The sequence below is a fragment of the Procambarus clarkii genome, chromosome 83, assembly GCF_040958095.1.
Source record: "Procambarus clarkii isolate CNS0578487 chromosome 83, FALCON_Pclarkii_2.0, whole genome shotgun sequence".
NCBI classification, from domain to species: Eukaryota; Metazoa; Arthropoda; class Malacostraca; order Decapoda; family Cambaridae; genus Procambarus; species Procambarus clarkii.
The window spans coordinates 10,358,133-10,380,720 of NC_091232.1; the positions used below are offsets into that span (position 1 = coordinate 10,358,133).

The 22,588-nt window shown below is 38.3% G+C and overlaps 1 protein-coding gene across 1 annotated transcript in view; it reads right to left on the reverse strand.

Annotated features, from left to right (window-relative positions):
* The window catches only part of LOC123768812 (pneumococcal serine-rich repeat protein-like), a 100,572-nt gene that overhangs the window by 26,271 nt on the left and 51,713 nt on the right, over positions 1-22,588 (reverse strand). The window contains exons 21-22 of the mRNA XM_069316205.1: positions 20,392-20,706; positions 17,865-18,074 (exon numbers count right to left, since the gene is read on the reverse strand). Coding sequence (XP_069172306.1) covers positions 17,865-18,074; positions 20,392-20,706 — 525 coding nt within the window. The remainder of the gene's footprint in view (positions 1-17,864; positions 18,075-20,391; positions 20,707-22,588) is intronic.

A 22,588-nucleotide genomic window follows, 5' to 3' on the forward strand; every position in this document is an offset into this window, starting at 1 on the left:
TGATTGAAGTAAACGAACTCGATAGAGAGGGAATTGTGCCTGAGATAGGAGAACTTAATAAACTTGTGCTTAAAGTTCTCGATATTGAGCTGCTAGAACCAGTTATACTTGTGATTAAACAACTTGAAATTGAGCTCGTTATACTAGATCTACTTGAAACAGATGTGCGTAATGTCGAACTCGTTGTTGCCGAGCTGCTAGAAACGAGGCTGCCAGAACTCGAGATACTTGTCAAGGAACAACTTGAAATTAATCTAGATATACTACAACTGAATGAAGAAGATGTACTTGAAATAGAAATAATTGTGCTGTATCTACTTAATACTGAGCTGGTAGAACTGGATCTGCTTGTGATAGATCTACTTGATAGTGTGCTGCAAGAACTTGAACTGCTTATGATGGAGCTGACTGTAGTAGATACAGCAAAACTAGAGGAAACTATAGCAGAACAACTCGACCTAGAGAAGCGTGAACATAAGCTGCTGGAAATGGAACAAGCTGAAGTTAAGCTAGTTGTGCTAGCTCTTCCTGAAACCGACCTACTCGAACAAGAGGAAACTGTCGTGGAGCTACTCGACAATGAGCTGCTAGAAATAGGGATACTTGAAAGGGAACTACTACAAAGGTTGCTGGTCGAACTGGAAAGTACTGAAGTAAATGAACTTGAAATAAAACTAATTGAAGATGAGCTGTTAGAACTTGATCGACTTGCGCCTATTGTACTCAAAACAGAGCTGCTAGAACGAGTAATACTTGACATTACACTACTTGAAATTGAGCTTTTTAAGTTGGAACTGCCTGAACTAGATGTGCCAAATGAAGAGATAGTTGTTGCAGGGATGCTGGAAGCTAAACTTCTAGAACTAGAGATACTAGATAGGGAACAACTTGAAATTATGCTGCATGTACTGAAACTTACTGAAGAAGAAATGCTTGAAATAGAATTAAAAATGCTGTATCCACTCGATACTGAGCTGGTTGAACTGAACATGCTTGTTTTTGCTCTACTTGATACCATGCTGCTTGAAATTAAACTACTTGTGATTGAATATAATGAACTTGAGTTGCTTATGATGGAAATCGAGGAAGTTTGTATTGCATGACTACTACTCATTGTTGTAGGCCAGCTCGATAGTGAGCAACGGGAACATAAGCTGCTTATGACAGAACAACCTGAAATTGTGCTAGTTTTGCTTGAACTTTCATAAAGAGATGTACTCGAGAAAGATGTTATTGTTGTGTATATACTCCACATTGAGCTGCTTGAAAATGAGCTGCTTGTTAGGCAACTACTAGAAATTAAGCTAGTCATGCTGGAACTTATTGAAGTAAACGAACTCGATAGAGAGGGAATTGTGCCTGAGATAGGAGATCTTAATAAACTTGTGCTTAAAGTTCTCGATATTGAGCTGCTAGAACCAGTGATACTTGTGATTAAATAACTTTTAATTGAGCTCGTTATACTAGATCTACTTGAAACAGATGTGCCTAATGTCGAACTCGTTGTTGCCGAGCTGCTAGTAACGAGGCTGCCAGAACTCGAGATACTTGTCAAGGAACAACTTGAAATTAATCTAGATATACTACAACTGAATGAAGAAGATGTACTTGAAATAGAAATAATTCTGCTGTATCTACTTAATACTGAGCTGGTAGAACTGGATCTGCTTGTGATAGATCTACTTGATAGTGTGCTGCAGAAACTTGAACTGCTTATGATGGATCTGACTGTAGTAGATACAGCAAAACTAGAGGAAACTATAGCAGAACAACTCGACACAGGGAAGCGTGAACATAAGCTGCTGGAAATGGAACAAGCTGAAGTTAAGCTAGTTGTGCTAGCTCTTCCTGAAACCGACCTACTCGAACAAGAGGAAACTGTCGTGGAGCTACTCGACAATGAGCTGCTAGAAATTGGGATACTTGTAAGGGAACTACTACAAAGGATGCTGGTCGAACTGGAAAGTACTGAAGTAAATGAACTTGAAATAAAACTAATTGAAGATGAGCTGTTAGAACTTGATCTACTTGCGCTTAATGTACTCAAAACAGAGCTGCTAGAACGAGTAATACTTGACATTAAACTACTTGAAATTGAGCTTTTTAAGCTGGAACTACCTGAACTAGATGTGCCAAATAAAGAGATAGTTGTTGCAGGGATGTTGGAAGCTAAACTTCTGGAACTAGAGATACTAGATAGGGAACAACTTGAAATTATGCTGCATGTACTGAAACTTACTGAAGAAGAAATGCTTGAAATAGAATTAAAAATGCTGTATCCACTCGATACTGAGCTGGTTGAACTGAACATGCTTGTTTTTGCTCTACTTGATACCATGCTGCTTGAAATTAAACGACTTGTGATTGAATATAATGAACTTGAGTTGCTTATGATGGAAATCGAGGAAGTTTGTATTGCATGACTACTACTCATTGTTGTAGGCCAGCTCGATAGTGACCAACGGGAACATAAGCTGCTTATGACAGAACAACCTGAAATTGTGCTAGTTTTGCTTGAACTTTTATAAAGAGATGTACTCGAGAAAGATGTTATTGTTGTGTATATACTCCACATTGAGCTGCTTGAAAATGAGCTGCTTGTTAGGCAACTACTAGAAATTAAGCTAGTCATGCTAGAACTGATTGAAGTAAACGAACTCGATAGAGAGGGAATTGTACCTGAGATAATAGAACTTAATAAACTTTTGCTTAAAGTTCTCGATATTGAGCTGCTAGAACCAGTGATACTTGTGATTAAACAACTTGAAATTGAGCTCGTTATGCTAGATCTACTTGAAACAGATGTGCCTAATGTCGAACTCGTTGTTGCCGAGCTGCTAGAAACGAGGCTGCCAGAACTCGAGATACTTGTCAAGAACCAACTTGAAATTAATCTAGATATACTACAACTGAATGAAGAAGATGTACTTGAAATAGAAATAATTGTGCTGTATCTACTTAATACTGAGCTGGTAGAACTGGATCTGCTTGTGATAGATCTACTTGATAGTGTGCTGCAAGAACTTGAACTGCTTATGATGGAGCTGACTGTAGTAGATACAGCAAAACTAGAGGAAACTATAGCAGAACAACTCGACCTAGAGAAGCGTGAACATAAGCTGCTGGAAATGGAACAAGCTGAAGTTAAGCTAGTTGTGCTAGCTCTTCCTGAAACCGACCTACTCGAACAAGAGGAAACTGTCGTGGAGCTACTCGACAATGAGCTGCTAGAAATTAGGATACTTGTAAGGGAACTACTACAAAGGTTGCTGGTCGAACTGGAAAGTACTGAAGTAAATGAACTTGAAATAAAACTAATTGAAGATGAGCTGTTAGAACTTGATCGACTTGCGCTTAATGTACTCAAAACAGAGCTGCTAGAACGAGTAATACTTGACATTAAAGTACTTGAAATTGAGCTTTTTAAGTTGAAACTGCCTGAACTAGATGTGCCAAATGAAGAGATAGTTGTTGCAGGGATGCTGGAAGCTAAACTTCTAGAACTAGAGATACTAGATAGGGAACAACTTGAAATTATGCTGCATGTACTGAAACTTACTGAAGAAGAAATGCTTGAAATAGAATTAAAAATGCTGTATCCACTCGATACTGAGCTGGTTGAACTGAACATGCTTGTTTTTGCTCTACTTGATACCATGCTGCTTGAAATTAAACTACTTGTGATTGAATATAATGAACTTGAGTTGCTTATGATGGAAATCGAGGAAGTTTGTATTGCATGACTACTACTCATTGTTGTAGGCCAGCTCGATAGTGACCAACGGGAACGTAAGCTGCTTATGACAGAACAACCTGAAATTGTGCTAGTTTTGCTTGAACTTTCATAAAGAGATGTACTCGAGAAAGATGTTATTGTTGTGTATATACTCCACATTGAGCTGCTTGAAAATGAGCTGCTTGTTAGGCAACTACTAGAAATTAAGCTAGTCATGCTGGAACTGATTGAAGTAAACGAACTCGATAAAGAGGGAATTGTGCCTGAGATAGGAGAACTTAATAAACTTGTGCTTAAAGTTCTCGATATTGAGCTGCTAGAACCAGTGATACTTGTGATTAAACAACTTGAAATTGAGCTCGTTATACTAGATCTACTTGAAACAGATGTGCGTAATGTCGAACTCGTTGTTGCCGAGCTGCTAGAAACGAGGCTGCCAGAACTCGAGATACTTGTCAAGGAACAATTTGAAATTAATCTAGATATACTACAACTGAATGAAGAAGATGTACTTGAAATAGAAATAATTGTGCTGTATCTACTTAATACTAAGCTGGTAGAACTGGATCTGCTTGTGATAGATCTACTTGATAGTGTGCTGCAAGAACTTGAACTGCTTATGATGGATCTGACTGTAGTAGATACAGCAAAACTAGAGGAAACTATAGCAGAACAACTCGACACAGAGAAGCGTGAACATAAGCTGCTGGAAATGGAACAAGCTGAAGTTAAGCTAGTTGTGCTAGCTCTTCCTGAAACCGACCTACTCGAACAAGAGGAAACTGTCGTGGAGCTACTCGACAATGAGCTGCTAGAAATTAGGATACTTGTAAGGGAACTACTACAAAGGATGCTGGTCGAACTGGAAAGTACTGAAGTAATTGAACTTGAAATTAAACTAATTGAAGATGAGCTGTTAGAACTTGATCGACTTGCGCCTATTGTACTCAAAACAGAGCTGCTAGAACGAGTAATACTTGACATTAAACTACTTGAAATTGAGCTTTTTAAGTTGGAACTGCCTGAACTAGATGTGCCAAATGAAGAGATAGTTGTTGCAGGGATGCTGGAAGCTAAACTTCTAGAACTAGAGATACTAGATAGGGAACAACTTGAAATTATGCTGCATGTACTGAAACTTACTGAAGAAGAAATGCTTGAAATAGAATTAAAAATGCTGTATCCACTCGATACTGAGCTGGTTGAACTGAACATGCTTGTTTTTGCTCTACTTGATACCATGCTGCTTGAAATTAAACTACTTGTGATTGAATATAATGAACTTGAGTTGCTTATGATGGAAATCGAGGAAGTTTGTATTGCATGACTACTACTCATTGTTGTAGGCCAGCTCGATAGTGACCAACGGGAACATAAGATGCTTATGAGAGAACAACCTGAAATTGTGCTAGTTTTGCTTGAACTTTCATAAAGAGATGTACTCGAGAAAGATGTTATTGTTGTGTATATACTCCACATTGAGCTGCTTGAAAATGAGCTGCTTGTTAGGCAACTACTAGAAATTAAGCTAGTCATGCTAGAACTGATTGAAGTAAACGAACTCGATAGAGAGGGAATTGTACCTGAGATAATAGAACTTAATAAACTTTTGCTTAAAGTTCTCGATATTGAGCTGCTAGAACCAGTGATACTTGTGATTAAACAACTTGAAATTGAGCTCGTTATGCTAGATCTACTTGAAACAGATGTGCCTAATGTCGAACTCGTTGTTGCCGAGCTGCTAGAAACGAGGCTGCCAGAACTCGAGATACTTGTCAAGGAACAACTTGAAATTAATCTAGATATACTACAACTGAATGAAGAAGATGTACTTGAAATAGAAATAATTGTGCTGTATCTACTTAATACTGAGCTGGTAGAACTGGATCTGCTTGTGATAGATCTACTTGATAGTGTGCTGCAAGAACTTGAACTGCTTATGATGGAGCTGACTGTAGTAGATACAGCAAAACTAGAGGAAACTATAGCAGAACAACTCGACCTAGAGAAGCGTGAACATAAGCTGCTGGAAATGGAACAAGCTGAAGTTAAGCTAGTTGTGCTAGCTCTTCCTGAAACCGACCTACTCGAACAAGAGGAAACTGTCGTGGAGCTACTCGACAATGAGCTGCTAGAAATAGGGATACTTGTAAGGGAACTACTACAAAGGTTGCTGGTCGAACTGGAAAGTACTGAAGTAAATGAACTTGAAATAAAACTAATTGAAGATGAGCTGTTAGAACTTGATCGACTTGCGCTTAATGTACTCAAAACAGAGCTGCTAGAACGAGTAATACTTGACATTAAAGTACTTGAAATTGAGCTTTTTAAGTTGAAACTGCCTGAACTAGATGTGCCAAATGAAGAGATAGTTGTTGCAGGGATGCTGGAAGCTAAACTTCTAGAACTAGAGATACTAGATAGGGAACAACTTGAAATTATGCTGCATGTACTGAAACTTACTGAAGAAGAAATGCTTGAAATAGAATTAAAAATGCTGTATCCACTCGATACTGAGCTGGTTGAACTGAACATGCTTGTTTTTGCTCTACTTGATACCATGCTGCTTGAAATTAAACTACTTGTGATTGAATATAATGAACTTGAGTTGCTTATGATAGAAATCGAGGAAGTTTGTATTGCATGACTACTACTCATTGTTGTAGGCCAGCTCGATAGTGACCAACGGGAACGTAAGCTGCTTATGACAGAACAACCTGAAATTGTGCTAGTTTTGCTTGAACTTTCATAAAGAGATGTACTCGAGAAAGATGTTATTGTTGTGTATATACTCCACATTGAGCTGCTTGAAAATGAGCTGCTTGTTAGGCAACTACTAGAAATTAAGCTAGTCATGCTGGAACTGATTGAAGTAAACGAACTCGATAAAGAGGGAATTGTGCCTGAGATAGGAGAACTTAATAAACTTGTGCTTAAAGTTCTCGATATTGAGCTGCTAGAACCAGTGATACTTGTGATTAAACAACTTGAAATTGAGCTCGTTATACTAGATCTACTTGAAACAGATGTGCGTAATGTCGAACTCGTTGTTGCCGAGCTGCTAGAAACGAGGCTGCCAGAACTCGAGATACTTGTCAAGGAACAATTTGAAATTAATCTAGATATACTACAACTGAATGAAGAAGATGTACTTGAAATAGAAATAATTGTGCTGTATCTACTTAATACTAAGCTGGTAGAACTGGATCTGCTTGTGATAGATCTACTTGATAGTGTGCTGCAAGAACTTGAACTGCTTATGATGGATCTGACTGTAGTAGATACAGCAAAACTAGAGGAAACTATAGCAGAACAACTCGACACAGAGAAGCGTGAACATAAGCTGCTGGAAATGGAACAAGCTGAAGTTAAGCTAGTTGTGCTAGCTCTTCCTGAAACCGACCTACTCGAACAAGAGGAAACTGTCGTGGAGCTACTCGACAATGAGCTGCTAGAAATTAGGATACTTGTAAGGGAACTACTACAAAGGATGCTGGTCGAACTGGAAAGTACTGAAGTAATTGAACTTGAAATTAAACTAATTGAAGATGAGCTGTTAGAACTTGATCGACTTGCGCCTATTGTACTCAAAACAGAGCTGCTAGAACGAGTAATACTTGACATTAAACTACTTGAAATTGAGCTTTTTAAGTTGGAACTGCCTGAACTAGATGTGCCAAATGAAGAGATAGTTGTTGCAGGGATGCTGGAAGCTAAACTTCTAGAACTAGAGATACTAGATAGGGAACAACTTGAAATTATGCTGCATGTACTGAAACTTACTGAAGAAGAAATGCTTGAAATAGAATTAAAAATGCTGTATCCACTCGATACTGAGCTGGTTGAACTGAACATGCTTGTTTTTGCTCTACTTGATACCATGCTGCTTGAAATTAAACTACTTGTGATTGAATATAATGAACTTGAGTTGCTTATGATGGAAATCGAGGAAGTTTGTATTGCATGACTACTACTCATTGTTGTAGGCCAGCTCGATAGTGACCAACGGGAACATAAGATGCTTATGACAGAACAACCTGAAATTGTGCTAGTTTTGCTTGAACTTTCATAAAGAGATGTACTCGAGAAAGATGTTATTGTTGTGTATATACTCCACATTGAGCTGCTTGAAAATGAGCTGCTTGTTAGGCAACTACAAGAAATTAAGCTAGTCATGCTGGAACTGATTGAAGTAAACGAACTCGATAGAGAGGGAATTGTGCCTGAGATAGGAGAACTTAATAAACTTGTGCTTAAAGTTCTCGATATTGAGCTGCTAGAACCAGTGATACTTGTGATTAAACAACTTGAAATTGAGCTCGTTATACTAGATCTACTTAAAACAGATGTGCGTAATGTCGAACTCGTTGTTGCCGAGCTGCTAGAAACGAGGCTGCCAGAACTCGAGATACTTGTCAAGGAACAACTTGAAATTAATCTAGATATACTACAACTGAATGAAGAAGATGTACTTGAAATAGAAATAATTGTGCTGTATCCACTTAATACTAAGCTGGTAGAACTGGATCTGCTTGTGATAGATCTACTTGATAGTGTGCTGCAAGAACTTGAACTGCTTATGATGGATCTGACTGTAGTAGATACAGCAAAACTAGAGGAAACTATAGCAGAACAACTCGACACAGAGAAGCGTGAACATAAGCTGCTGGAAATGGAACAAGCTGAAGTTAAGCTAGTTGTGCTAGCTCTTCCTGAAACCGACCTACTCGAACAAGAGGAAACTGTCGTGGAGCTACTCGACAATGAGCTGCTAGAAATTAGGATACTTGTAAGGGAACTACTACAAAGGATGCTGGTCGAACTGGAAAGTACTGAAGTAAATGAACTTGAAATAAAACTAATTGAAGATGAGCTGTTAGAACTTGATCGACTTGCGCTTAATGTACTCAAAACAGAGCTGCTAGAACGAGTAATACTTGACATTAAAGTACTTGAAATTGAGCTTTTTAAGTTGGAACTGCCTGAACTAGATGTGCCAAATGAAGAGATAGTTGTTGCAGGGATGCTGGAAGCTAAACTTCTAGAACTAGAGATACTAGATAGGGAACAACTTGAAATTATGCTGCATGTACTGAAACTTACTGAAGAAGAAATGCTTGAAATAGAATTAAAAATGCTGTATCCACTCGACACTGAGCTGGTTGAACTGAACATGCTTGTTTTTGCTCTACTTGATACCATGCTGCTTGAAATTAAACTACTTGTGATTGAATATAATGAACTTGAGTTGCTTATGATGGAAATCGAGGAAGTTTGTATTGCATGACTACTACTCATTGTTGTAGGCCAGCTCGATAGTGAGCCAACGGGAACGTAAGCTGCTTATGACAGAACAACCTGAAATTGTGCTAGTTTTGCTTGAACTTTCATAAAGAGATGTACTCGAGAAAGATGTTATTGTTGTGTATATACTCCACATTGAGCTGCTTGAAAATGAGCTGCTTGTTAGGCAACTACTAGAAATTAAGCTAGTCATGCTGGAACTGATTGAAGTAAACGAACTCGATAAAGAGGGAATTGTGCCTGAGACAGGAGAACTTAATAAACTTGTGCTTAAAGTTCTCGATATTGAGCTGCTAGAACCAGTGATACTTGTGATTAAACAACTTGAAATTGAGCTCGTTATACTAGATCTACTTGAAACAGATGTGCGTAATGTCGAACTCGTTGTTGCCGAGCTGCTAGAAACGAGGCTGCCAGAACTCGAGATACTTGTCAAGGAACAACTTGAAATTAATCTAGATATACTACAACTGAATGAAGAAGATGTACTTGAAATAGAAATAATTGTGCTGTATCTACTTAATACTGAGCTGGTAAAACTGGATCTGCTTGTGATAGATCTACTTGATAGTGTGCTGCAAGAACTTGAACTGCTTATGATGGATCTGACTGTAGTAGATACAGCAAAACTAGAGGAAACTATAGCAGAACAACTCGACACAGAGAAGCGTGAACATAAGCTGCTGGAAATGGAACAAGCTGAAGTTAAGCTAGTTGTGCTAGCTCTTCCTGAAACCGAACTACTCGAACAAGAGGAAACTGTCGTGGAGCTACTCGACAATGAGCTGCTAGAAATTAGGGATACTTGTAAGGGAACTACTACAAAGGATTGCTGGTCGAACTGGAAAGTACTGAAGTAAATGAACTTGAAATAAAACTAATTGAAGATGAGCTGTTAGAACTTGATCGACTTGCGCTTAATGTACTCAAAACAGAGCTGCTAGAACGAGTAATACTTGACATTAAACTACTTGAAATTGAGCTTTTTAAGTTGAAACTGCCTGAACTAGATGTGCCAAATGAAGAGATAGTTGTTGCAGGGATGCTGGAAGCTAAACTTCTAGAACTAGAGATACTAGATAGGGAACAACTTGAAATTATGCTGCATGTACTGAAACTTACTGAAGAAGAAATGCTTGAAATAGAATTAAAAATGCTGTATCCACTCGATACTGAGCTGGTTGAACTGAACATGCTTGTTTTTGCTCTACTTGATACCATGCTGCTTGAAATTAAACTACTTGTGATTGAATATAATGAACTTGAGTTGCTTATGATGGAAATCGAGGAAGTTTGTATTGCATGACTACTACTCATTGTTGTAGGCCAGCTCGATAGTGACCAACGGGAACGTAAGCTGCTTATGACAGAACAACCTGAAATTGTGCTAGTTTTGCTTGAACTTTCATAAAGAGATGTACTCGAGAAAGATGTTATTGTTGTGTATATACTCCACATTGAGCTGCTTGAAAATGAGCTGCTTGTTAGGCAACTACTAGAAATTAAGCTAGTCATGCTGGAACTGATTGAAGTAAACGAACTCGATAAAGAGGGAATTGTGCCTGAGATAGGAGAACTTAATAAACTTGTGCTTAAAGTTCTCGATATTGAGCTGCTAGAACCAGTGATACTTGTGATTAAACAACTTGAAATTGAGCTCGTTATACTAGATCTACTTGAAACAGATGTGCGCTAATGTCGAACTCGTTGTTGCCGAGCTGCTAGAAACGAGGCTGCCAGAACTCGAGATACTTGTCAAGGAACAACTTGAAATTAATCTAGATATACTACAACTGAATGAAGAAGATGTACTTGAAATAGAAATAATTGTGCTGTATCTACTTAATACTGAGCTGGTAGAACTGGATCTGCTTGTGATAGATCTACTTGATAGTGTGCTGCAAGAACTTGAACTGCTTATGATGGATCTGACTGTAGTAGATACAGCAAAACTAGAGGAAACTATAGCAGAACAACTCGACACAGAGAAGCGTGAACATAAGCTGCTGGAAATGGAACAAGCTGAAGTTAAGCTAGTTGTGCTAGCTCTTCCTGAAACCGACCTACTCGAACAAGAGGAAACTGTCGTGGAGCTACTCGACAATGAGCTGCTAGAAATTGGGATACTTGTAAGGGAACTACTACAAAGGATGCTGGTCGAACTGGAAAGTACTGAAGTAAATGAACTTGAAATAAAACTAATTGAAGATGAGCTGTTAGAACTTGATCGACTTGCGCTTAATGTACTCAAAACAGAGCTGCTAGAACGAGTAATACTTGACATTAAACTACTTGAAATTGAGCTTTTTAAGTTGGAACTGCCTGAACTAGATGTGCCAAATGAAGAGATAGTTGTTGCAGGGATGCTGGAAGCTAAACTTCTAGAACTAGAGATACTAGATAGGGAACAACTTGAAATTATGCTGCATGTACTGAAACTTACTGAAGAAGAAATGCTTGAAATAGAATTAAAAATGCTGTATCCACTCGATACTGAGCTGGTTGAACTGAACATGCTTGTTTTTGCTCTACTTGATACCATGCTGCTTGAAATTAAACTACTTGTGATTGAATATAATGAACTTGAGTTGCTTATGATGGAAATCGAGGAAGTTTGTATTGCATGACTACTACTCATTGTTGTAGGCCAGCTCGATAGTGACCAACGGGAACATAAGCTGCTTATGACAGAACAACCTGAAATTGTGCTAGTTTTGCTTGAACTTTCATAAAGAGATGTACTCGAGAAAGATGTTATTGTTGTGTATATACTCCACATTGAGCTGCTTGAAAATGAGCTGCTTGTTAGGCAACTACAAGAAATTAAGCTAGTCATGCTGGAACTGATTGAAGTAAACGAACTCGATAGAGAGGGAATTGTGCCTGAGATAGGAGAACTTAATAAACTTGTGCTTAAAGTTCTCGATATTGAGCTGCTAGAACCAGTGATACTTGTGATTAAACAACTTGAAATTGAGCTCGTTATACTAGATCTACTTGAAACAGATGTGCCTAATGTCGAACTCGTTGTTGCCGAGCTGCTAGAAACGAGGCTGCCAGAACTCGAGATACTTGTCAAGGAACAACTTGAAATTAATCTAGATATACTACAACTGAATGAAGAAGATGTACTTGAAATAGAAATAATTGTGCTGTATCTACTTAATACTGAGCTGGTAGAACTGGATCTGCTTGTGATAGATCTACTTGATAGTGTGCTGCAAGAACTTGAACTGCTTATGATGGATCTGACTGTAGTAGATACAGCAAAACTAGAGGAAACTATAGCAGAACAACTCGACACAGAGAAGCGTGAACATAAGCTGCTGGAAATGGAACAAGCTGAAGTTAAGCTAGTTGTGCTAGCTCTTCCTGAAACCGACCTACTCGAACAAGAGGAAACTGTCGTGGAGCTACTCGACAATGAGCTGCTAGAAATTGGGATACTTGTAAGGGAACTACTACAAAGGATGCTGGTCGAACTGGAAAGTACTGAAGTAAATGAACTTGAAATAAAACTAATTGAAGATGAGCTGTTAGAACTTGATCGACTTGCGCTTAATGTACTCAAAACAGAGCTGCTAGAACGAGTAATACTTGACATTAAACTACTTGAAATTGAGCTTTTTAAGTTGGAACTGCCTGAACTAGATGTGCCAAATGAAGAGATAGTTGTTGCAGGGATGCTGGAAGCTAAACTTCTAGAACTAGAGATACTAGATAGGGAACAACTTGAAATTATGCTGCATGTACTGAAACTTACTGAAGAAGAAATGCTTGAAATAGAATTAAAAATGCTGTATCCACTCGATACTGAGCTGGTTGAACTGAACATGCTTGTTTTTGCTCTACTTGATACCATGCTGCTTGAAATTAAACTACTTGTGATTGAATATAATGAACTTGAGTTGCTTATGATGGAAATCGAGGAAGTTTGTATTGCATGACTACTACTCATTGTTGTAGGCCAGCTCGATAGTGACCAACGGGAACGTAAGCTGCTTATGACAGAACAACCTGAAATTGTGCTAGTTTTGCTTGAACTTTCATAAAGAGATGTACTCGAGAAAGATGTTATTGTTGTGTATATACTCCACATTGAACTGCTTGAAAATGAGCTGCTTGTTAGGCAACTACTAGAAATTAAGCTAGTCATGCTGGAACTGATTGAAGTAAACGAACTCGATAAAGAGGGAATTGTGCCTGAGACAGGAGAACTTAATAAACTTTTGCTTAAAGTTCTCGATATTGAGCTGCTAGAACCAGTGATACTTGTGATTAAACAACTTGAAATTGAGCTCGTTATGCTAGATCTACTTGAAACAGATGTGCCTAATGTCGAACTCGTTGTTGCCGAGCTGCTAGAAACGAGGCTGCCAGAACTCGAGATACTTGTCAAGGAACAACTTGAAATTAATCTAGATATACTACAACTGAATGAAGAAGATGTACTTGAAATAGAAATAATTGTGCTGTATCTACTTAATACTGAGCTGGTAAAACTGGATCTGCTTGTGATAGATCTACTTGATTGTGTGCTGCAAGAACTTGAACTGCTTATGATGGAACTGACTGTAGTAGATACAGCAAAACTAGAGGAAACTATAGCAGAACAACTCGACACAGAGAAGCGTGAACATAAGCTGCTGGAAATGGAACAAGCTGAAGTTAAGCTAGTTGTGCTAGCTCTTCCTGAAACCGACCTACTCGAACAAGAGGAAACTGTCGTGGAGCTACTCGACAATGAGCTGCTAGAAATTGGGATACTTGTAAGGGAACTACTACAAAGGATGCTGGTCGAACTGGAAAGTACTGAAGTAAATGAACTTGAAATAAAACTAATTGAAGATGAGCTGTTAGAACTTGATCTACTTGCGCTTAATGTACTCAAAACAGAGCTGCTAGAACGAGTAATACTTGATATTGAACTACTTGAAATGGAGCTTTTTAAGCTGGAACTACCTGAACTAGATGTGCCAAATGAAGAGATAGTTGTTGCAGGGATGCTGGAAGCTAAACTTCTAGAACTATAGATACTAGATTGGGAACAACTTGAAATTATGCTGCATGTACTGAAACTTACTGAAGAAGAAATGCTTGAAATAGAATTAAAAATGCTGTATCCACTCGATACTGAGCTGGTTGAACTGAACATGCTTGTTTTTGCTCTACTTGATACCATGCTGCTTGAAATTAAACTACTTGTGATTGAATATAATGAACTTGAGTTGCTTATGATGGAAATCGAGGAAGTTTGTATTGCATGACTACTACTCATTGTTGTAGGCCAGCTCGATAGTGAGCAACGGGAACATAAGCTGCTTATGACAGAACAACCTGAAATTGTGCTAGTTTTGCTTGAACTTTCATAAAGAGATGTACTCGAGAAAGATGTTATTGTTGTGTATATACTCCACATTGAGCTGCTTGAAAATGAGCTGCTTGTTAGGCAACTACTAGAAATTAAGCTAGTCATGCTAGAACTGATTGAAGTAAACGAACTCGATAGAGAGGGAATTGTGCCTGATATAGGAGAACTTAATAAACTTTTGCTTAAAGTTCTCGATATTGAGCTGCTAGAACCAGTGATACTTGTGATTAAACAACTTGAAATTGAGCTCGTTATGCTAGATCTACTTGAAACAGATGTGCCTAATGTCGAACTCGTTGTTGCCGAGCTGCTAGAAACGAGGCTGCCAGAACTCGAGATACTTGTCAAGGAACAACTTGAAATTAATCTAGATATACTACAACTGAATGAAGAAGATGTACTTGAAATAGAAATAATTGTGTTGTATCTACTTAATACTGAGCTGGTAGAAATGGATCTGCTTGTGATAGATCTACTTGATAGTGTGCTGCAAGAACTTGAACTGCTTATGATGGATCTGACTGTAGTAGATACAGCAAAACTAGAGGAAACTATAGCAGAACAACTCGACACAGAGAAGCGTGAACATAAGCTGCTGGAAATGGAACAAGCTGAAGTTAAGCTAGTTGTGCTAGCTCTTCCTGAAACCGACCTACTCGAACAAGAGGAAACTGTCGTGGAGCTACTCGACAAATGAGCTGCTAGAAATTGGGATACTTGTAAGGGAACTACTACAAAGGATGCTGGTCGAACTGGAAAGTACTGAAGTAAATGAACTTGAAATAAAACTAAATGAAGATGAGCTGTTAGAACTTGATCGACTTGCGCTTAATGTACTCAAAACAGAGCTGCTAGAACGAGTAATACTTGACATTAAACTACATGAAATTGAGCTTTTTAAGTTGGAACTGCCTGAACTAGATGTGCCAAATGAAGAGATAGTTGTTGCAGGGATGGTGGAAGCTAAACTTCTAGAACTAGAGATACTAGATAGGGAACAACTTGAAATTATGCTGCATGTACTGAAACTTACTGAAGAAGAAATGCTTGAAATAGAATTAAAAATGCTGTATCCACTCGATACTGAGCTGGTTGAACTGAACATGCTTGTTTTTGCTCTACTTGATACCATGCTGCTTGAAATTAAACTACTTGTGATTGAATATAATGAACTTGAGTTGCTTATGATGGAAATCGAGGAAGTTTGTATTGCATGACTACTACTCATTGTTGTAGGCCAGCTCGATAGTGAGCAACGGGAACATAAGCTGCTTATGACAGAACAACCTGAAATTGTGCTAGTTTTGCTTGAACTTTCATAAAGAGATGTACTCGAGAAAGATGTTATTGTTGTGTATATACTCCACATTGAGCTGCTTGAAAATGAGCTGCTTGTTAGGCAACTACTAGAAATTAAGCTAGTCATGCTAGAACTGATTGAAGTAAACGAACTCGATAGAGAGGGAATTGTGCCTGAGATAGGAGAACTTAATAAACTTTTGCTTAAAGTTCTCGATATTGAGCTGCTAGAACCAGTGATACTTGTGATTAAACAACTTGAAATTGAGCTCGTTATGCTAGATCTACTTGAAACAGATGTGCCTAATGTCGAACTCGTTGTTGCCGAGCTGCTAGAAACGAGGCTGCCAGAACTCGAGATGCTTGTCAAGGAACAACTTGAAATTAATCTAGATATACTACAACTGAATGAAGAAGATGTACTTGAAATAGAAATAATTGTGTTGTATCTACTTAATACTGAGCTGGAAGAACTGGATCTGCTTGTGATAGATCTACTTGATAGTGTGCTGCAAGAACTTGAACTGCTTATGATGGATCTGACTGTAGTAGATACAGCAAAACTAGAGGAAACTATAGCAGAACAACTCGACACAGAGAAGCGTGAACATAAGCTGCTGGAAATGGAACAAGCTGAAGTTAAGCTAGTTGTGCTAGCTCTTCCTGAAACCGACCTACTCGAACAAGAGGAAACTGTCGTGGAGCTACTCGACAATGAGCTGCTAGAAATTGGGATACTTGTAAGGGAACTACTACAAAGGATGCTGGTCGAACTGGAAAGTACTGAAGTAAATGAACTTGAAATAAAACTAAATGAAGATGAGCTGTTAGAACTTGATCGACTTGCGCTTAATGTACTCAAAACAGAGCTGCTAGAACGAGTAATACTTGACATTAAACTACTTGAAATTGAGCTTTTTAAGTTGGAACTGCCTGAACTAGATGTGCCAAATGAAGAGATAGTTGTTGCAGGGATGGTGGAAGCTAAACTTCTAGAACTAGAGATACTAGATAGGGAACAACTTGAAATTATGCTGCATGTACTGAAACTTACTGAAGAAGAAATGCTTGAAATAGAATTAAAAATGCTGTATCCACTCGATACTGAGCTGGTTGAACTGAACATGCTTGTTTTTGCTCTACTTGATACCATGCTGCTTGAAATTAAACTACTTGTGATTGAATATAATGAACTTGAGTTGCTTATGATGGAAATCGAGGAAGTTTGTATTGCATGACTACTACTCATTGTTGTGGGCCAGCTCCATAGTGGCCAAAAGCTGCTTATGACAGAACAACCTGAAATTGTGCTAGTTTTGCTTGAACTTTCATAAAGAGATGTACTCGAGAAAGATGTTATTGTTGTGTATATACTCCACATTGAGCTGCTTGAAATTGAGCTGCTTGTTAGGCAACTACTAGAAATTAAGCTAGTCATGCTGGAACTGATTGAAGTAAACGAACTCGATAAAGAGGGAATTGTGCCTGAGATAGGAGAACTTAATAAACTTGTGCTTAAAGTTCTCGATATTGAGCTGCTAGAACCAGTTATACTTGTGATTAAACAACTTGAAATTGAGCTCGTTATACTAGATCTACTTGAAACAGATGTGCGCAATGTCGAACTCGTTGTTGCCGAGCTGCTAGAAACGAGGCTGCCAGAACTCGAGATACTTGTCAAGGAACAACTTGAAATTAATCTAGATATACTACAACTGAATGAAGAAGATGTACTTGAAATAGAAATAATTGTGCTGTATCTACTTAATACTGAGCTGGTAAAACTGGATCTGCTTGTGATAGATCTACTTGATAGTGTGCTGCAAGAACTTGAACTGCTTATGATGGATCTGACTGTAGTAGATACAGCAAAACTAGAGGAAACTATAGCAGAACAACTCGACACAGAGAAGCGTGAACATAAGCTGCTGGAAATGGAACAAGCTGAAGTTAAGCTAGTTGTGCTAGCTCTTCCTGAAACCGACCTACTCGAACAAGAGGAAACTGTCGTGGAGCTACTCGACAATGAGCTGCTAGAAATTGGGATACTTGTAAGGGAACTACTACAAAGGATGCTGGTCGAACTGGAAAGTACTGAAGTAAATGAACTTGAAATAAAACTAATTGAAGATGAGCTGTTAGAACTTGATCTACTTGCGCTTAATGTACTCAAAACAGAGCTGCTAGAACGAGTAATACTTGATATTGAACTACTTGAAATGGAGCTTTTTAAGCTGGAACTACCTGAACTAGATGTGCCAAATGAAGAGATAGTTGTTGCAGGGATGCTGGAAGCTAAACTTCTAGAACTATAGATACTAGATTGGGAACAACTTGAAATTATGCAGCATGTACTGAAACTTACTGAAGAAGAAATACTTGAAATAGAATTAAAAATGCTGTATCCACTCGATACTGAGCTGGTTGAACTGAACATGCTTGTTTTTGCTCTACTTGATACCATGCTGCTTGAAATTAAACTACTTGTGATTGAATATAATGAACTTGAGTTGCTTATGATGGAAATCGAGGAAGTTTGTATTGCATGACTACTACTCATTGTTGTAGGCCAGCTCGATAGTGAGCAACGGGAACATAAGCTGCTTATGACAGAACAACCTGAAATTGTGCTAGTTTTGCTTGAACTTTCATAAAGAGATGTACTCGAGAAAGATGTTATTGTTGTGTATATACTCCACATTGAGCTGCTTGAAAATGAGCTGCTTGTTAGGCAACTACTAGAAATTAAGCTAGTCATGCTAGAACTGATTGAAGTAAACGAACTCGATAGAGAGGGAATTGTGCCTGAGATAGGAGAACTTAATAAACTTTTGCTTAAAGTTCTCGATATTGAGCTGCTAGAACCAGTGATACTTGTGATTAAACAACTTGAAATTGAGCTCGTTATGCTAGATCTACTTGAAACAGATGTGCCTAATGTCGAACTCGTTGTTGCCGAGCTGCTAGAAACGAGGCTGCCAGAACTCGAGATGCTTGTCAAGGAACAACTTGAAATTAATCTAGATATACTACAACTGAATGAAGAAGATGTACTTGAAATAGAAATAATTGTGTTGTATCTACTTAATACTGAGCTGGTAAGAACTGGATCTGCTTGTGATAGATCTACTTGATAGTGTGCTGCAAGAACTTGAACTGCTTATGATGGATCTGACTGTAGTAGATACAGCAAAACTAGAGGAAACTATAGCAGAACAACTCGACACAGAGAAGCGTGAACATAAGCTGCTGGAAATGGAACAAGCTGAAGTTAAGCTAGTTGTGCTAGCTCTTCCTGAAACCGACCTACTCGAACAAGAGGAAACTGTCGTGGAGCTACTCGACAATGAGCTGCTAGAAATTGGGATACTTGTAAGGGAACTACTACAAAGGATGCTGGTCGAACTGGAAAGTACTGAAGTAAATGAACTTGAAATAAAACTAAATGAAGATGAGCTGTTAGAACTTGATCGACTTGCGCTTAATGTACTCAAAACAGAGCTGCTAGAACGAGTAATACTTGACATTAAACTACTTGAAATTGAGCTTTTTAAGTTGGAACTGCCTGAACTAGATGTGCCAAATGAAGAGATAGTTGTTGCAGGGATGGTGGAAGCTAAACTTCTAGAACTAGAGATACTAGATAGGGAACAACTTGAAATTATGCTGCATGTACTGAAACTTACTGAAGAAGAAATGCTTGAAATAGAATTAAAAATGCTGTATCCACTCGATACTGAGCTGGTTGAACTGAACATGCTTGTTTTTGCTCTACTTGATACCATGCTGCTTGAAATTAAACTACTTGTGATTGAATATAATGAACTTGAGTTGCTTATGATGGAAATCGAGGAAGTTTGTATTGCATGACTACTACTCATTGTTGTAGGCCAGCTCCATAGTGGCCAAAAGCTGCTTATGACAGAACAACCTGAAATTGTGCTAGTTTTGCTTAAACTTTCATAAAGAGATGTACTCGAGAAAGATGTTATTGTTGTGTATATACTCCACATTGAGCTGCTTGAAAATGAGCTGCTTGTTAGGCAACTACTAGAAATTAAGCTAGTCATGCTGGAACTGATTGAAGTAAACGAACTCGATAAAGAGGGAATTGTGCCTGAGATAGGAGAACTTAATAAACTTGTGCTTAAAGTTCTCGATATTGAGCTGCTAGAACCAGTTATACTTGTGATTAAACAACTTGAAATTGAGCTCGTTATACTAGATCTACTTGAAACAGATGTGCGCAATGTCGAACTCGTTGTTGCCGAGCTGCTAGAAACGAGGCTGCCAGAACTCGAGATACTTGTCAAGGAACAACTTGAAATTAATCTAGATATACTACAACTGAATGAAGAAGATGTACTTGAAATAGAAATAATTGTGCTGTATCTACTTAATACTGAGCTGGTAAAACTGGATCTGCTTGTGATAGATCTACTTGATAGTGTGCTGCAAGAACTTGAACTGCTTATGATGGATCTGACTGTAGTAGATACAGCAAAACTAGAGGAAACTATAGCAGAACAACTCGACACAGAGAAGCGTGAACATAAGCTGCTGGAAATGGAACAAGCTGAAGTTAAGCTAGTTGTGCTAGCTCTTCCTGAAACCGACCTACTCGAACAAGAGGAAACTGTCGTGGAGCTACTCGACAATGAGCTGCTAGAAATTGGGATACTTGTAAGGGAACTACTACAAAGGATGCTGGTCGAACTGGAAAGTACTGAAGTAAATGAACTTGAAATAAAACTAATTGAAGATGAGCTGTTAGAACTTGATCTACTTGCGCTTAATGTACTCAAAACAGAGCTGCTAGAACGAGTAATACTTGATATTGAACTACTTGAAATGGAGCTTTTTAAGCTGGAACTACCTGAACTAGATGTGCCAAATGAAGAGATAGTTGTTGCAGGGATGCTGGAAGCTAAACTTCTAGAACTATAGATACTAGATTGGGAACAACTTGAAATTATGCAGCATGTACTGAAACTTACTGAAGAAGAAATGCTTGAAATAGAATTAAAAATGCTGTATCCACTCGATACTGAGCTGGTTGAACTGAACATGCTTGTTTTTGCTCTACTTGATACCATGCTGCTTGAAATTAAACTACTTGTGATTGAATATAATGAACTTGAGTTGCTTATGATGGAAATCGAGGAAGTTTGTATTGCATGACTACTACTCATTGTTGTAGGCCAGCTCGATAGTGAGCAACGGGAACATAAGCTGCTTATGACAGAACAACCTGAAATTGTGCTAGTTTTGCTTGAACTTTCATAAAGAGATGTACTCGAGAAAGATGTTATTGTTGTGTATATACTCCACATTGAGCTGCTTGAAAATGAGCTGCTTGTTAGGCAACTACTAGAAATTAAGCTAGTCATGCTAGAACTGATTGAAGTAAACGAACTCGATAGAGAGGGAATTGTGCCTGAGATAGGAGAACTTAATAAACTTTTGCTTAAAGTTCTCGATATTGAGCTGCTAGAACCAGTGATACTTGTGATTAAACAACTTGAAATTGAGCTCGTTATGCTAGATCTACTTGAAACAGATGTGCCTAATGTCGAACTCGTTGTTGCCGAGCTGCTAGAAACGAGGCTGCCAGAACTCGAGATACTTGTCAAGGAACAACTTGAAATTAATCTAGATATACTACAACTGAATGAAGAAGATGTACTTGAAATAGAAATAATTGTGTTGTATCTACTTAATACTGAGCTGGTAGAAACTGGATCTGCTTGTGATAGATCTACTTGATAGTGTGCTGCAAGAACTTGAACTGCTTATGATGGATCTGACTGTAGTAGATACAGCAAAACTAGAGGAAACTATAGCAGAACAACTCGACACAGAGAAGCGTGAACATAAGCTGCTGGAAATGGAACAAGCTGAAGTTAAGCTAGTTGTGCTAGCTCTTCCTGAAACCGACCTACTCGAACAAGAGGAAACTGTCGTGGAGCTACTCGACAATGAGCTGCTAGAAATTGGGATACTTGTAAGGGAACTACTACAAAGGATGCTGGTCGAACTGGAAAGTACTGAAGTAAATGAACTTGAAATAAAACTAATTGAAGATGAGCTGTTAGAACTTGATCGACTTGCGCTTAATGTACTCAAAACAGAGCTGCTAGAACGAGTAATACTTGACATTAAACTACTTGAAATTGAGCTTTTTAAGTTGGAACTGCCTGAACTAGATGTGCCAAATGAAGAGATAGTTGTTGCAGGGATGGTGGAAGCTAAACTTCTAGAACTAGAGATACTAGATAGGGAACAACTTGAAATTATGCTGCATGTACTGAAACTTACTGAAGAAGAAATGCTTGAAATAGAATTAAAAATGCTGTATCCACTCGATACTGAGCTGGTTGAACTGAACATGCTTGTTTTTGCTCTACTTGATACCATGCTGCTTGAAATTAAACTACTTGTGATTGAATATAATGAACTTGAGTTGCTTATGATGGAAATCGAGGAAGTTTGTATTGCATGACTACTACTCATTGTTGTAGGCCAGCTCGATAGTGAGCAACGGGAACATAAGCTGCTTATGACAGAACAACCTGAAATTGTGCTAGTTTTGCTTGAACTTTCATAAAGAGATGTACTCGAGAAAGATGTTATTGTTGTGTATATACTCCACATTGAGCTGCTTGAAAATGAGCTGCTTGTTAGGCAACTACTAGAAATTAAGCTAGTCATGCTAGAACTGATTGAAGTAAACGAACTCGATAGAGAGGGAATTGTGCCTGAGATAGGAGAACTTAATAAACTTTTGCTTAAAGTTCTCGATATTGAGCTGCTAGAACCAGTGATACTTGTGATTAAACAACTTGAAATTGAGCTCGTTATGCTAGATCTACTTGAAA